Source organism: Vidua chalybeata, chromosome 2, assembly GCF_026979565.1.
Source record: "Vidua chalybeata isolate OUT-0048 chromosome 2, bVidCha1 merged haplotype, whole genome shotgun sequence".
Lineage (NCBI taxonomy): Eukaryota > Metazoa > Chordata > Aves > Passeriformes > Viduidae > Vidua > Vidua chalybeata.
In genome coordinates, this window is record NC_071531.1 from 87,779,388 (window position 1) to 87,796,962 (window position 17,575).

The following is a 17,575-nucleotide window of genomic DNA, read 5'->3' on the forward strand; positions in this document are numbered from 1 at the left end:
CCTACTCTAAAGATGATGCTGTCAAACTCACAGTTTGGTATTACTTCTGAAACCGTGATACAGAAAAACTTCACTTGTTGAGCTCCAGCTGAAGTAAGTAAGAGTATCAAAGGCACTTGCAGATGCTGTTTCTGCCTCAGCCAGCCTGATTTGTACTTAACAGTACAGGTGTAAGTGGTAAACAGGCCCTTGGCTGTGAATGTGTTCAGTTAACTTTGGGGTGTGTTGTTCTCATTCTGAGGTAGACAGGAGGCCCGATCCCTCTTTCACAGGAGTACCTGTCCCACAGGATAGTTTCCTATGGGAAACTTCCAGGCTAGATTCCTTTCAGGAGCTTAGTTTGCTTGGGAGTGAATGTAGGTAACCACTTCTGTATTGAAACTCGTTGGGGGGATTTCAGAAATTGCTTATAGTCTGGCTACTGGATCTGCTCCTTTCATGGAAAACAACGCTACCAAGATTCTCCAACGTGTTCCAGAGCACCCCAGCACGTGTTTTCATGCAGCCAAGCAATGCTACCATTGTGGCAGTGTTAACTTAGTGGTTAATTCTGCATATCAAAATATTTCAGGCAGTGAAACAGGTCATCTCTTTCCACAGAGAAATAATAATCAGTGAAACACACAGTCTTCTCGTGGTTTTACATGTCTAAATTTCTTTTTTTTTTCCCAGGTGAAAATATCAGAGAGGTTACTCTTGTGTTAGAAATTAAACTTTGAGTACCAATATACATTCTTTAAATTACAAAAATACCATTTTATTTTGCCAAAAATAACCTAAAATGCTGTAAAATATTTCCTAGATGCTGTGAGAAAACAATGGCTGTTATGAGAAATTCTCAAGAAGCTTTGTTGACTATTGTAGAGGTAAGCTTTTTTTTTCATGCTTTTGGGTAATAACCTGCCAAAATGTCTTCAGTCTTTGTCTTCATATGCATCACTGCACCAAATACTAATTTAGGGTGTTTTGTACTGAATTAGAACATAGTGGTCTTGGTCAGATTTGTTAATTCATGTAATCTTTGATAAAGTTGTAACCAGTTTGCATTTTCTGTAGGAACTGTTTCCTTCAGGCAGTTCTCCCTCTTCAACAGTAACATGCTTCTAGCCATAGTGCAATATTCCTGGCAGGAGTAATAATGATTGAATTAAATCCTCTTTGCATAAGCCACAAAGAAGAGAATGAAACTGATTTTTGAAAGCAAGTTATGCTGTGCATTAAAGAGCTAATGATTCTCTTTAGTGCCTAGCAGTGTATTAAAAAATTACCTATTCACTGCTGAGATGGGACTGATGGCAAAAGTTTGTCAAGTATGAACAACACAAATACCTGCAAGTGCTCAGAGGCAGTTTTGTTGTTGGATTGTTTACTAACCAATTTAGCCCAATTCTACTGATTTAAAAAAAAAAAGAAAACCAAAACAGAACACTCACCCTTCTAATATTGTGGTTAGTGTAAGCATTTCCAACAGTGCTAGGGCACTGAACTAGCTGTAATTAGCAGTTGAAATTAAAAAGAGCTTTATTTACTGTGTAGGTGCTGCTTTATGATCCTCTTTTCGACTGGACCATGAACCCCTTGAAAGCTTTGTATTTGCAGCAGAGGCCAGAGGATGAGGCTGACATGAGCTCTACACTTGGTACTGATCCACAAGAGCCTAAAAGAAAAGCCAGGTGCAAGATTTTTTTCTTACCCTCCTCTTGCTGCACTGTTGCCTTGCTTTATGGTTTTCTCACTGCATGTTGTTCAGGATCCATACCTAGAACACCTGTTTTTCTTTTTTATTCTGCCAACAGTGATGACCAGAGTTTTAACAAGGTGGCTGAGCGTGTTCTGATGAGACTTCAGGAGAAGCTGAAAGGTGTTGAGGAGGGAACAGTGCTCAGTGTAGGAGGGCAGGTGAACCTCCTCATACAACAGGCCATGGACCCTAAAAATCTGAGCTGTCTCTTTCACGGATGGAAACCCTGGGTGTGACTTAGAAGGATCCAGCATGCTTTTAGAAGAGACCTTTTTTTTTTTTTTTTTTTTTTTTTTTTCTTTGCACTAAGTGTTTTAACATTTCAAACTGGTATTTCACAAAATTTACATCAAGAGCAACCATGACACCTTATCCATATTACCATTTGGTGGATGGTTTGGGTTTTTTTTTTTCAATAACCTGTTACTGAGAAACATTTTTTATTCTGCTTAGGTTCATCCTACAGTCTAAACCACCAAGCAGTGCTTTGATGTTCCTTGTGACCCACAAGAACTTTGCTTGGGCAGAATGGATGTGCTGTGTGCTTAAAACATGAGATTCATCACTGTTGTGTATCTGCTAAAATGCAGGACTCTTATATCTGGTAGTGGTAACACGACTGTGTAGAATGGATGATCCAAAAACCAGGATTCATGTTATAACCAGCTAAACTACATTTCCAAAAGGGGGTTATACCTTAATTTCACAGTGAAAGAAAAGAAAACCAGAGAACCTCATGTGTAATAAATCAAGGGGTTTTGGGGTTGGGGTTTTTTAAGCTTAGTTAAATGGACACTTCTGTATATAAATGACAACTTTAGGTCAAATAAAATATGGCTGCTTTTTTTCCCTGTTGTAAACTAAATTATGCTGGTACTTTATTTTTATATTACTCTAATAGTATAGAACAATAAAAAATACTTAGCTTTTGTTGCACTGACTTCCTTGACAAGACACATTGACTATACAATGAAACTTAGTGTACTGGAAATACCTGTAAAGCAAACAGTCACTGTATCTGCAGTAAACACCTCTCAGAAACACTGAAGCTGTAGTCCAAGCACAAAAGCCTCATTCTGAGTGCACATGGTTTTACAGAAGACATCGCTCCTTCTTAAAAGTAAAAAATCAGGTAGTCAGTGAATATGGATAATCAGAGAATCCATTCAAATAATGGTCTAACTTGCATAGTTAATAAATCTTCCCAAACCATCTTTATATTTCAAAATAGGAATTAAGGTTGGTGTACCCTTAGTTTACATTTCATGCGTTTTTACAGCAATATAAATGAAGAACTCCTGTTCCAATCAGCATTTAATGGGTTTTTATTTGTATGGTGTTCTCACAACTTTTATGCTATAAGATATTGTCTACACAGCAAAATGAGTCTTTTGTAGTGTGTTTTCATGACATAAATTTCTGTTGATCCTTGCAACCAAAAGCGCATCCTGGCTTTTTTTGTGGGGAGGAAATACTGTCCAATGATCTGTTTGTTCTCTGAAAATTAAAGTAACTGACAGAGCCCGTGCTCTTTATGTGACATTTAAAGGATATTAGGAAAGGGAGAAATGTCTTATCAAGCAATGGCAGGTAGGAAAGGATTAGACAAAAAGTCATTTAAGTATTTTTCTTCACCAGAGACTGTCCTGGGGTGATCTGTAATGTTACTGTATTCCATATCTATCTGCACCCAAAAATTGTTACTGTCTCATATTAATCATTGGAGTACTTTTATACGTTATATCCTCAGTAAAGGGAGAGCAGATCCTGCTTTTATGTGATTTCTTTCCATCAAGATACAGATCTGTCAGATTCTCATCAGTTGTTAATTCTTCCATACAAACCCAGCTTTGCCTCCACATAAGCTTTCCCCAAACTACTTCTGTCTGTGGTAGAGTCTCCTTAAGATTTCCCATAGAGATAGATTCTCATTTCTAGAAGACCAAATGTTTCGGTGTTTCTCAAGCCACTGCAGAGAATATAGTGGCTTTGGAAACTATCCAAAAAGTGCTCCATAGAGAGTTCAGACTATATAAAATAAAAAACTAACAAGGCAGTTGTGCTTCTCATGACTCACCTGGAATTTCCAGACGCCTTCCAGTCATTGTATCCCTGAGCTTACCTTTGCCTGGACACTGCTGTTGGATTCAGGCCCATCAAGCCAAAGGAAAACCTGAAATTACATAGTTGTACAGTAGCTGAAGTTTGTGGTGTGCACATTCCTCAGCATTCCTTCCCAACCCACTGTCCTGTTCTTTTAAGGGAATTTAACATCTTACTAGCAAGGTCACACATCATAAATTTTATCAATGCAATCAGTCATTGTTAGAGTTACATTTTTTCTTCAGGTCTCCAGCCCTGCTTCCAAGCCCTTAAACACGCCATGGAAGTTCTGGATAACACTTATCAATAATCAAGATGTTTTGCTTAAATGAGTACCTCTCATGGGTAGCTCCCAAAACAAACGCTTTCATGGAGGAGAGACTTGGAGTGTCCTGACCTGTGTCTGGCACATCAGAACTAGACCAGTACAGTGAAGATTTTCATTCCACAAAGTTTGCCAAGATACCTGAAATAGCTCACACATTATCTAAGTCTTTAATTGGAAAGTAACATCACCTTACTCAAAAATAAAAGTTAAGTCAGTTACTCTAATCAGACATAAAAAAAGGAAGCAATGTCTAACCAATCTTGTTGATTATTTCTTACTCTGTCTTCACATTGGTTTGCATTTCCTTTTCCTCTCTGACTGCACCCACAGACCAATGTATAAATGCTGTTGAGCCAAGCCCCAGGCAGTGCTATCTACTGTCCCTTTTGCAACATTTCTGAAATGAGCTCTCTGACAAAGCCGAGAAAAAGCCAAGTACTGCTGCCTGAAGCTGAGCCCATAAAATAGGTGATGACTGAGCAGTGTGGGGCATCAGGGATCCAGCTTGCTTGACCCATGGCCCTCGTGCTCCCTCACCCCTTTACTATTTAACAATAAAGGCAAGGACTAGTTAAGCAAAATCCGAGGTGAATTCCATGGTTCTTTAGGGCTTAGGGCTGATGCTGCAGACAAGCCCTGTGGTTTGGCTTCATCTTTCCTAAAAGCAATACTGACTGTGACAAAACATCCCCTCGCAACATCCTGTCTTGAGGAACTTCTGTGTTGTGCACTGCCAGAAGCAAAGCAAACAGCCTGGGACAGAGAGAGAGAACAGTCACAGTTTAGAGGGGATTACTTTACAGGAAAAATGTATTTAAGTAAATGTTACTGAAACAGGTTAACGATTAAAAAATCCTGGTAATAAGAGCGAAAAATAAAGGATCCGTTTGTACCAACTTTTTCAGCTTTTAGTATAAAGTTTGAGCATTAATTCAGCAATCTACTGTGTAGAAGCCTTGTGCTGTTTTCTGAAGTAACGCATTCTGAAAAACTACATTATTGCAAATGCATTTTGGGCAGAACATTGACATTGGTGTTTGTAAACAGCAGAATCCACTATAAAAGCAGCTGACATTTGCTTTTTCAGTCAGGCAGTGCTTGTTTCAGCTTTTCTGCTGACATTACAAGTCTATACCACAACGGAGTAGAGAAGATATGAACAAATACTAGAAAAATGACCACTTAGCATTTGTATCCATTGGAAAAATGTCTTTCTCAGAGAAAAAGTGAACTTAACTGGTATCACATCTGGTCCTGATATGAAATCTCTTTCTGCGTGGAAGGGAGTAAAAGCCTCTGTTCCACTGAAGTTACAGTGTGGATATGGATCATATTGTGACTTAATAAACTGGAAGTCTAAACAAGAGTGGAAACACAAGTAAATATATACTTTTCATCTTTAAAATCACACCATACATATACCTGCTACAAATCCTTATAAACACTAACTTAAAACAATCAAATAAAATCAAAGCTAGAGACACCTCTATTTGTGCTGCAGAAATGGAGATATAAGCAAATTAAATTTCCCTAAGATGGCACATCTTTCTGTAATTATGAGACATATCTGATATCAATGCTCTGGGGTTTGAGTTTTTATTTTTTACTTAATATTTTCCACTTCTTATTGTTCCATAGTATAAAATCCAAAATTATTTCTCACAACATAAGTTTGTTGGTGGATTTTTTTTCTAGACAGCGGTGTGAGTCCTAAATTACATCAAACCATTTCAATCATCTCAGTGTAAAGGAAAGGAGAATCTGGGTCTTTATATGATTTTGTTTTGGTTTTTAGACCTGCCTCACTACCTTAATCAGTTTATTATGTTAACACACCTATGCATTGCATAATGCATAAGTAGATAATACACACTAAGAGCCCCTTGGCTATGTCAAAACACAGAAACTGATGCCCTATCAGCACACAGCTGTCCTACCAGTATAATTAAAACCAGTTTTAAATCAATTTATTTAGGTCTGTGAAAACCACTGTGGGTGCAAACCGCCATGTGACACACATCTCATTATAATTATCTCTTATCTGTTCACCTTAATTCTGTCATTTACACACGAGGTCTCGTAAAGCACTGACAATACACGAGGTATTGTGTTAATGCAGACGTTATGTACAGAAAGATAAACACAAACCTTTGAGCCTCTGCTTCTCCTCAGGATATGCAACAATTACTTAAAGCAAAAGTGTCCTGTCATCATTCAGTTCCAAATTACCAGTTTTACTTTATGTAAAACATGGAAGTCACCTTGTGGGCTACCTGTTTCTCAGTGTTCTTCTCAGTCACTTTCCTTCTCACTCCTACGCTATTTTTTGAGTCTTTGTTCTCATGGTTATAAAGTACACTTTTTTTTTTGTTTCCATTTCAAAGGCCCTTACCGAATGTGGCTCTCAGCCTGTCCCTCCCCTGCTTCACTCATTGTTTTCTGGCTTCCTTACAGCATCTGCATTACAGTTGTAGCTGAGGGGTCTTTTTATAGTTTGTTGCTATGAAAGAACTACTTATCTCTTAATTATAGGCATGCTTGAAGCTTTTAAAGTTAAATAATGCTTTAAGATATTGCATGTCTATACAACCATTTTAAGGAATGAGTATGATTGTATTAAAAATATTTTTACATTTCTGTTGCATTTGCCAGTTAGTCTTTATTAGAAATATGAGTATCTCAGTACAGGAGTGATCCAATTGATGATACACCAAGGAGCTGAATGGATTTCTTAACTAGAGGAGGAGGCTGTTACACCATGTTCTCTATATAAAATAAGTAATTTGCTTTTATTGCTGCCTGTCACAATGCATTTAACATATCCAATTTATGAATAACTCATTATTTTGATATTGGTCTTCCAAGTCTCTCTATGAGGTAACTAGAATTTACTGAAAATGCATTATCATCCAGTTAGAAACCACTTCCTTGTTGTAGAGTTGCTCAATTTTTAATGATCTGAAAGTGATTTATCATTACAGATTCAAGAAAAACAGCTGGTTTGTATTAAAGAGTCATGATACCACTCCCATGTATTGATGTGTGGCCTTTGTCAGGGTTTTGTTTTTTTTTTTTTTTTTTTTTTTACAAGAAGACATTATTTCCTAATATTGGAAGAGTTAAATAGAAAGAAAGTGCTGCAAAGGACTTCATTTCTTCATGTGCAGCCACTGATGAATGCTTTCTCTTGAAAAAGTACAGTCAGAACCAAAATAAACTTAATTATAAAATAATTAAGTGCACATACAGTGGTGTTACAATCTTGCTTAACAAAAACCTATGCCAACAATAAAACACAATAAAACCAGTTAAATCCTTAGAGTAATTCAAAAATATAGCTGTGTCTAATGTTTCATTTTCCTTGTGTATAATTGAATTGAGGTATACTAATGATACTGTGTGTATAAGGCAAAGTTAAATAAGGAGGAAGAGGTTTGAGACAGAAATCAAATCATTATAAAAGAAAAGCAGAAATTTAGTAAAAATGCCAGACATCTGGACAATAATCTAGCTTCCTTCCAGCAATCTCATGTGAGGCAGCCATAATAGTTAAATACCCCAAAAGCATTAGATATTTACATAGGACTATGATTTTTCAAGTTATTTAAACACCAAAAATCAAGAGAAAAGCATTTTAAACCTAAACCAAAGCAGACACATGTACTAAAGATATTTCAAGCAAAAGAACATTTAAGCCCTTCATACCATTTTTCAAGTCTCCCTGTAGCACCCACATCAGAAGCCTACACTCCACAGGCTCCCTCTGTAAGTACCAGAGCTGGAAAGATTCTTCCCCAGAGCAATTTTAGAACAGCTAAGATGTTAATTGCTCTGCAGAGATCCCAGTTTCTGCCTGCTGACTACAGAAGAACCTTGAACAATTCTTGCTCTTTCCTGATGTAGTTCTGCCAAAAGACCAAAGACAGGTGGAATAAATCTGGCCACTAAGAGTCTGCCATAAGAATCAGGTGTGGTTGAAATCAACAGAGAAACTAAGACTGAGCTGGGGAACACAAAAAAAAAACAAAAAAACAAAAAAAAAAACAACAAACAAACAAAAAAAAACACACACACAAAAAAAAAAAAAAAACCAAAACCAAAACAAAACAAAAAACAAACAAAAACAAACAAAAACCCAAAAAACAAACAAACAAACAAAAACACAAAACAAAAACACAAAACAAAAAAAACAAAAACAAAAACAAAACAAAACAAAACAAAAAAAAAAAAAAAAAAACAAAAAAAAAAAAAAAAAAAAAAACAAAAAACTGCGGTTTAGTAAGAGCAGAACCCCCAGAAATCTAAGTCAATAGCATCAACAAGTGGTTAGCACTGCAGAGATTGTGGATTTAGGAATCTAGTTTTATCCACTTGCTTTGCTAAACTCATTTAGAGAATGCAAATGTTCTTAATGCTTTCATGCAGTGGCAATTTTGTGCATCCAGAATGAATACAGAGAATTCCCCATACAGTAAAGTGATGCTTACAGTACCTAGCCTGATTTTGATGACAGTGTCTGCTGCAACACCTAGCAACACTGTCTGCAAGTGGAAAGATAATGATCTGTAATGCTTGCATCCTACAGAGAAATTAGGTCAGAAAGTATTTTACTGTGAATATTCTGCTTCAATTACTTGGCAGTACTTGCAGAAACAGGCTCTTGATCAGGTTTAGGCCCTTTAGTAGAGAAACTAGAAAACTTGCAAAGCATAGTGAGGTTTCTAGCAGGCATACAAAGCTGCCTAAAGAATACATCTACAGTCTCCCAAGAATAAGCAAAGGAAGTCAACTTGGCCTATAAATATTTTTATAATTATCAAGCAGCTTTCAAGTGGCTTGTAAGAAATGAATTCCAGTCCATCATAATTAACTCTAAAAGACAGCTGCCTTCTGTGTGCTTAGTTTCTTCTGTTCTTCCTTCCCTTTAGTTTTGTTTGTCTTTACTTTGATGTTCAGCTTTGTTTTCCCTTGGATCACAGTTTCAGTTGTTTTCAACCTCACAGTGCGTCTGTAACTGTGGAACCCAGAAAAGACTGGGGGCAATCAAAAATAACTGTGTGATTTAAATTACTGTAACGAGCCTTATTTGACAACCCTATGCCACAGCTATAAAGCAGTGAGACAGCCAGTAGTGGAACCCAACAAGCCACTAGTAGAATGTATCCTACTTTGCAATGCACTCCCTGACTTGTACAGCCCTCATCTCCTGAGGGTAAATGCTCCTCACCAGAAGAGGAAGATCTGTTCCTCTAACACCTGCAGGTTCTTTGCTGTAAAGGAATATATGGGCATCCTGCAGAGAAGTGCAAATATAAAAAAAAAAAAAAAAAAAAAAAGGCATTTCTAATTTACCATTGTAGAAAAAAGCTGTGAACAGATTTTTCCCATTCCAACCTTAGATAATTTTAGAATTTGAAATGGTCTAACAAATCATACTCATGTAAGAGAAATTGAACACATTTTTAGAAGAAATAGATTATATTAGAATAAACTAAGAGTGAAAAAGCTTTTACAGAGAAGTATGTATCAGTATAAAGTACAGTCCCACATTCACTAACTACACTGAAAGCAGGTTGAAATAGAGCATCTAGATCCCTAAATTTATTTTGCCTGAAAACAACCACTGGGTGAAACTCAGCTCTTTTAGCTCTTTTTCTGCAGCTTAGAATTTACAGAGATACTCTGAAAAGTAATGTTTTAGTCCTACACAACTTTCTTTTTTAATAAAATTAGCTCATCATATCCACATCCTTTTCTAAGCTAATTCTTTTCTAGCTCTAAGTAACTACTTGTGACCCTTGAAGAATTCTTTTCCTCCTCCTTTTTAAGTAATAAGAGAGAATATGCATATGATTGATGAATTAGAGTCATCTGATGGACAAGCAATCATGTAGGACAGGTCCTCACTTCTGGAAGAGTGACCTCTGTAAGTACATGACCCTGAATTAAAAACAAAAGACATGCACAGAAGGGAAAAAAAAAAGCAGAAATAACAAAAGGCAAAGCAGGAATAACGAAAAGGAAAGCAGGCAGGAGCAGGTTTGTGAATGGCCTTTCACAAGAGCTGGTCCAGAAAACAGACTTGGGTACCATGAGAGAGCAGAAAGGAGATGAGAGGTGAACAGGATACCAGTGAAAGTTTGGAATAGTTCTGTGATCATCCTTGAGGTTGGGATACACATGATTTTGGGCTCTCAGGCACATGGTGTGACTCGTGGGGTGTCCTGTGCAGGGCCAGGAGCTGGACTCGATGATCCTTGTGGGTTCCTTCCAACTGGCAGCTTTCAAGCAGATCAGGGAAAGCCATCCCTGAACAATGAAATTACCCCCATTTTAGATTTCTGAGTCCATGTATCTTTCCACAGTGCTTGTTTTCCCCTCTCCCTGAGCCTACACTCGGGTGTAAGCTACAACACAAACTGAAACTCGTGTCATGGCTTGACAAATGTGCTTCCCACCACCTGGGAATGAGCACAGAAATCCACCTTTTTCTTTGAGGATCAAGCCAGGAGGAGGGGGTGACTCATAGGGAGCTGGCACTCCCACAGCAAGCTCTGTCTGCTCCAGGCTTGGGGTGTCTGGTGGCTGCCAGGGAGTGACTCGGTCATTTAAAAAATTTTTTTATATTTGCTTATTATGATACTTCTCTTACTGAATAGTTCTAGAGTTTAAATTAAAGTTGCATCAAGAACATTCAGGAAGGAGAGCATTGGTGAGTATCCTCCCTGTCAGAATATTCAATTACTTAAAGAATAAGAGAAGAAAATAATACCTACTGCCAACAAAGTAGATTTTGTCACTGATTTCAATGACAGTTGTAGACATGCAATTGAAAATCCCAATAGATCCATTTAAAAATGGATGTGTATGTCCATTTGCATTTTTATGTAATATCCATCAGTTTGGTAAATAAGCAGAATCTCTGTTTCTTAAATCAGATATTACCAGATAGGTTGATTTCTGGATAGCCTGTGACCAGTTAGATATGGTAGCAGCATGTGTACTACTTTGACTTCCCTTGTCAATAATACAAAGTCCTGAGCAATAACTATCATATTCTCACTGCTGATCCAGCCCCAGGTAACAAGAATTTTTAAAGGTATCAGAGAAAGAAGAAAGTTTATTTCATTTCAATTTATTAATCCTTCTTATCATGTAGCATATTATCCTGTATTACTTAATTTATCACAGGCAAAAAAAAACCTCAAACAAACTAAACCCTAATGTTTTTTTATTTTAAAATAAACCTCATATATATGTTTCGTGCTGTTAGATCAGATAGATGGATAAAATCAGGTAAATAAAAGAGGAGAATGCCTGTACTGATTAAGCCAGGAGATAGTGTTCCACAAAACCTGTTGCCTTTTATATAACAAAGAGTTTCGAAATCCTTGATTGAAGAAGAGGACATAAAGCACAAGAGAAAACACGCCCTAGATTTGCTGATGAAATTGCAACTTGATGTCAAAGACAAAGACTTTGAAACAGTGATCAAAAAGCTGTGAAAGTAATAGAAAGTCTGTTTGAAAGCAGGCCCAGCTATACTCACAAGATAGCTTTTGAAACTACTCAGGCCAGTTGTAAGAGACAACTCTTGCCAGAGGCCTTCATCCCCATCAGTACTCCAAATTAAAATTTATTACAGAAAGCAATTACATGTAATTTAACATTAAATTAAAATGCAAAGCTAAATCCAGACAAGTATTAGTCTGACAATATAGGGAGAATACAAATGTAGATGCAGTATTATACAAATAAGGCAGCTGTAACTATAGATACACGGCATTGTTCCATGGAAAAACAGAGGACCCTGTAATAAGCATTGGTTTAACTGAAAATACAGGGCCTGATTTCCCTACTCTGAGTGAATGCTTGATGCTGGGGAAGTGCCAGGAAAGCTGTCACGGCTCTCAGACCTTGAGATATCAGCCAAGGGAACACCTGCTGGCTCCATGATGGGAGCCAGTGTTCCTGTGAAGTGAAACACTAATTTTGTAACTCATGATTTGTTTTCTTTGCTTGCTTTCTCTCCCAAAGGAAAATCTGTCTCAGCAATTAGTGAACTATTGATCCTTCATTAATTGATGATTTTTTTTCAAGAAGGGGAAGAGGAGAAACTTTATAGGTTTAGATTCAACTCAATATACAATATTTTGTGTGAAAGAGAGCCTTAGCTTAGTTTCATTCTGTCTTCTTTTCAGGCAACCTCTTTTAAGTCTTTGAGCACTGTCAGAATATATGTATTTAATCAGAAAATGCTTATTTCCCATGCAATTGGTGAGTATGGAAAATTTTAACCATTTGTTAACTTGGCATAATGTAGTATAGTGATCCACTTCAAGAAGCCCAAAATTAATAATATGGTTAATTAACACAGTTTTGCAGTAAAAGCCAGACCATTTTAAGTGAGAAGCCCTAGAAAATGTCTGATTTTTTTCTTATTAAATTGGGTTACTTAAGTGACCAGTATCATATTTTCTCTTTTTCTATAGAATTAAGAATTTTTCAGGAACAGACCATTTTGTTCTCAGAAACAAGTTGGAGACTACAATATGATAAAATGCAATTTTCAAGGGCCAATTTGAGTTCAGTGGGTGTTGATGTTGCCTCTGTTGCCCTGAAAATGACAGTTCATCATCCACATTTATTGGGCTCTTCACATCTGGGCAGAGGTTGTTAAAATTTTACTTGATGGTGTAACCATGAGAAATAAATCCAACTGACAAGGAACTAAATTTCATCTCCATAGCTTAGCCAGTTATGCAGATAATTTCTTATTTACTTTAGGGTTTTAGCTAATCTTGACAAATGATGGAGTGGTTCAAGGGAATTGATTGAGGGGACAAATTGTTAGGCTATCAACAATTTGTTTCTTAGAAATAGGAAACTGCTTAGCTGAATTTAGATGTCCTGTATCTTAACCCTAAAGATAAGCAAGCTAATTTTTCATTTGTCTACAAACAGTAGGTGCTTTTTCCTTAATTTTTTCATTGGATCAGGTGACCTTCAAGACCTTATCTATTGTTACAAATCTGAATGCACTCAGCAAAAATCCCATGCTGTTTACTCTAATGGGAGCAGAGCTTGGCATTTCTATGTGAACGTAATTGTTATTCCCCATCAAAAGTGATTTTTTTAATGGCTTCGTTAACAAGATAATCCATCAAGGACCTGGTGACAACTGCACCCAGTAACCTACTTAACAGATCCAGTTTGACAACAATTACACATTACTGCATGTCATCAAGGCAGGGTGTAACTTGATATTAAATACAGCAAACACATTTGACAGTGGACCATAGCTGCTTGAGAAGGTTGAAGGTCGTGACTTCTGAGCAGAATTGTTTGGCTTTGGGGTAATACTGACTTGGGACTGGAATGGAGAAAACATCTACTGCATATGAGGGTAGTTCAATCATCACCAGATTCAAGTAAATGCTTGAGTTTGTGGATGGTACTCAGAGCTGTGTATTCATGAAGGACTGAAGATTTTATTTCATTAGATTCATAGGATAGGCATATGATGGTAGAGGAGACCTCATTCAAATTGGCATCTTAAGTGAACATGCTGCCTGTTCTGAGTTGATCAGTTCAAGTTTTACAGGGAAAAGCCCATTTTCTCATGTTTCTCTCCATTTTGAAATAAAAGATCCAATTGACAGTGTGTGTTTCTGTGACCAGAATGGAACTGCAATGAAAGAAATATATTTTATATATATATATATATATATATATATATATATATATAATATGTATATCTTGCAAAAGAGTAAATAGCAATAGCTATTAACAGCTCCAGTGAACAATTCACTATACATATAGTAGTTTTAATATTCAGGAAAAAGTCACAGTTTTTCTGGATCTTTGGGAATATTTTGATTTGAGACAACATTTTATCACAGGGAGATTTGCCATCCCACAGGTAATCAGAATTTGGAAAGTATTTCACAAGAAGTACTGAGAATTATTCTGCATCTTATCTATGTACTACCTGTATTTAAGTATTGCCAAATATTTACAATTCTTAGAAAGTCATAATCTAAGTGATCGCTACCAAAGAGTCATAATCTAAGTGATCTTTAAATGCTTGGTGTTTTTAAAGAGTCAAAAGTACAAATCAGTACAAATCTAGTACAAATCAGGTATTTCAAATTCACACCTCCATTTCAGGTTCAGTTACAGGAAGTTTGGGATCAGTCTGACTGTTGGTTTATTTACGGACACAAATAAATCTTTCAGGGAATAGAGGAAATACCAAGGTCTAAATAATATGGAACACCTGTAGTGTGAAAAGGTATGCTGGAGTTTGTCAGTGAGGGTTAGTCCACATTTAAAGTTCCTTTGTTCCTAAGGCAGAAGAAAGCAGAATTTATTGGCAGAGATGCAGCTTCTATCAGTAACATACATTCCTGATGTTTTCTAAATAACTCACCCTGCCAAAAAGCCTAAATAAACTTCAGGACATTTGGCAGAGTGAGTTGAATCTCTTCACTACAGGATTTTACTTGAGTGCTTATGTCAGAGGTATAATGTCTTCTTGATTCTTCTGTTTCTTATGTTTTAGCAAATAAAATCTTACTGTATAATCCAGGCTCTAAGCTTCACTGTTTTGAATTATCTAATCTTGGAGATCACTATCAGTGTACAGTAACACAGGATAGCCTGTTCCTGAAATATCCCTCCAAACTTATTTTACTTATTAAGTTCAGTTCACGCTCTCCCTTCACTATAAAGAAAGGACATGCCAGTGTATCTGTAACAGGCGTATTTTTTAAAAAAGAGTAACAACTTTAACCTGCAGAGTGGTTTTTGTTTGGTTTGGGATAATAATGTTGCTTTTTTTCATTCATTAAATGAAATGAACTGTGCTGACGAAACTACCTTCTTCCTGAGGTAAAACCTGATGGTCCCGAGCAAAAACAAAATCATCATTTGGAAGCAAACTGAGTTTTCATTCTAACCTATATTCACTCTGAGAGCAGATTTCCATGTTAAAGTTAATAAGATACTCAAATATCTTTCTGTTGCAACAGTGAAAAATTTGGTGAGAGTAACACACAAGATGAAATCAGGCGTTGGACCTGCAGGATATTAATGTGGTAGTAATCATTTTGGTTTATCGTGGGTATCAGCCATGGGACACAAAGAATAACTGAAAGTGTGGCTGCCGTTGACCCAAAGATAGGCAAAATCATCTGCTAATGGTAAACGACCTCTGAGCTACGTAAGCTAGAGGGGAAGTTAAGTCTGACATGTACAACTTGAACCGATAGTCTTTCAGACAGGTTCCATCCAGGATAATGTACTTTGTGGGTTTTCAGCAGGCAGGTTATCATGTTTCACATGTCCTGTATGGGTAGGCCCTTCTGGCATTCTGCTGAGCTGTCTTGAGTCTCTCCACACTATATTGCACCTGTGGTACAGATGGATCCTGACTGATTTTATTAGTGTTGGGATCTGAGATGGGAATATATCATGCTCATTCACCAGTGGCCTACAGAGTATGCTGGCATTTAAGCATATCTTATAAATACATTAATATTTTCATTGGCTGCTTAAAATCAATTCCTTTGATGGTTCATAACTGTATTCACAATATTTTACAATTGTCTCATACCTGTGAAGTATATATACACAACTTCTTGAAAGAGCAGGTCTTGCACTTTCAGTCCAGGTCTGTAATGCCAAATCAATGTATCTCACTTCTGTCAAATCTTCTGTGTACTGCATGACTAGGATATGTTGTGATAATGTATATTAGTAAGGTAAATTATTATACATATTAATAGTATAAAAGTATAATTAATATCAATATATAACTTTATAGCCTTACAAGCCAACACAAAAATATGTGCAAAACTTTGTCAGTATTATCAAGGGAGACATAACCACAAATAGTGTCAAAAGTGTCAGCACAGAAAGGCTATGTCACCTCTTGGAGACACTCAAGAGCTGGGTTCATCCTGCTGCTATGTGACTAGATAAATGCTTGTTGTGTGACTGAAAAGCAGTTCATAGAATAATGAACATCTGAAGGTCAAATAGACCAAGCTTCATCTCCTTGAGGATAGCAGTTTAGGATTCTTTTTCCCTTACCTAACTGGAACTTCCCATGATGCAACTTGTGTCTGTTAAGATTTCTGCTGTGTCCCTCTGAGAAGTCTTCTCTCTCTAAGGCTGACCTAACCCCGCTCACTCAGCTTGTCCTCACACACCATGTGCCCCATTGCCTTTATCACCTTGGTGGTCCATGTTGGGTGTCAATGTATTTCTTGTACAGAGGAATCCAAAACTGAATAGGGGACTCCAGCTGCAGTCTCACAACTGCCAAGCAGGTGGGAAGAAACACCTGCTTTGACCTGCTGGCCACACTCCTGCTAGTACATCTCCTGCTTATCACTGCTCACATGATGAGACTCAATTAAGGAATGTGCTACAGATGTTTAAAATTACTTCAAACAAACATGCAAATAATCCTTTTTCCCTTATTCTCACAGCAAAATCCAAAATTAGTGCCGTAACTGTCTGCAGTATAGATTTTCCTATTAACAACACATTGTACTCAAAAGTCAAGAGTTAGTACTCATATAGCCTCATTAAAATGCTATAAATCTTCTCACAGACAAGATTCTAGCTGTTAAATCCTGTGAACTTAAGCAATAATATATTAATATAAAATCTTGCACTTCTCCACCGCCCTTACAGACAAAATTTTTGCAAAACTGCAGTGCTAAAGGAGCTGATAGTATCGTAAGTTTATATAATGCTTCTTTTCCTTATTATAGTTTCTTTGCAAGCTTCTCAGACATGCTCCAACAGGTGATGTATGTTTTCCCTGTCAGCTCTCCTCCCTAACTAAATAATTTACTTTGTAATGTAATAAATGTCGGGCGTATGCTTCCCAACATGGATGCTTGAATCTAACATTCCATCAGACAAGCTTTGATTATAGGGTTTTTAAAATTATGAATCTACAAGGCGGGCCTGGCACAATTCTGTCACAAAACCAGTATATTGGTGATCTTGAGGTAAAGGTAAAAAATATAGTCTAAAATATATATGAAACTGTATCTCCTTTATGTTCAACAGATCAGGATTTACTAGCTCTCATTTCAAGACAAAACTGAGGTTGGGTATTTCCAAATGTGGGTGCCTAAATATATTAGGACATCCATATGACATAAAAGCAGTGTTCACTACATGAAGCTACTGTTAAGGTTGAAGAAATCTGAAAATAAAGACTCTTAGGTAAAGACTCTGCCTTCCTAACATTTCTGGATGTCAAACCCCTTCTCTGCAGATTCTTGTGTTTGAAAACACTGGCCCTGGGCTTTAGGACATACTATTTCAAACAAATAAACCTGCCTCTATCATCAGTGGTAAATCCCTGACAAAAACAGGAC

The 17,575-nt window shown here is 36.9% G+C and overlaps 1 protein-coding gene across 1 annotated transcript in view; it reads left to right on the top strand.

Annotated features, from left to right (window-relative positions):
* The window catches only part of ATM (ATM serine/threonine kinase), a 58,123-nt gene extending 54,941 nt beyond the window's left edge, over nucleotides 1-3,182 (top strand). The window contains exons 61-63 of the mRNA XM_053932491.1: nucleotides 803-866; nucleotides 1,537-1,673; nucleotides 1,797-3,182. Coding sequence (XP_053788466.1) covers nucleotides 803-866; nucleotides 1,537-1,673; nucleotides 1,797-1,977 — 382 coding nt within the window. The 3' untranslated portion in view covers nucleotides 1,978-3,182. The remainder of the gene's footprint in view (nucleotides 1-802; nucleotides 867-1,536; nucleotides 1,674-1,796) is intronic.
* Nucleotides 3,183-17,575: the final 14,393 nt, after the last annotated feature.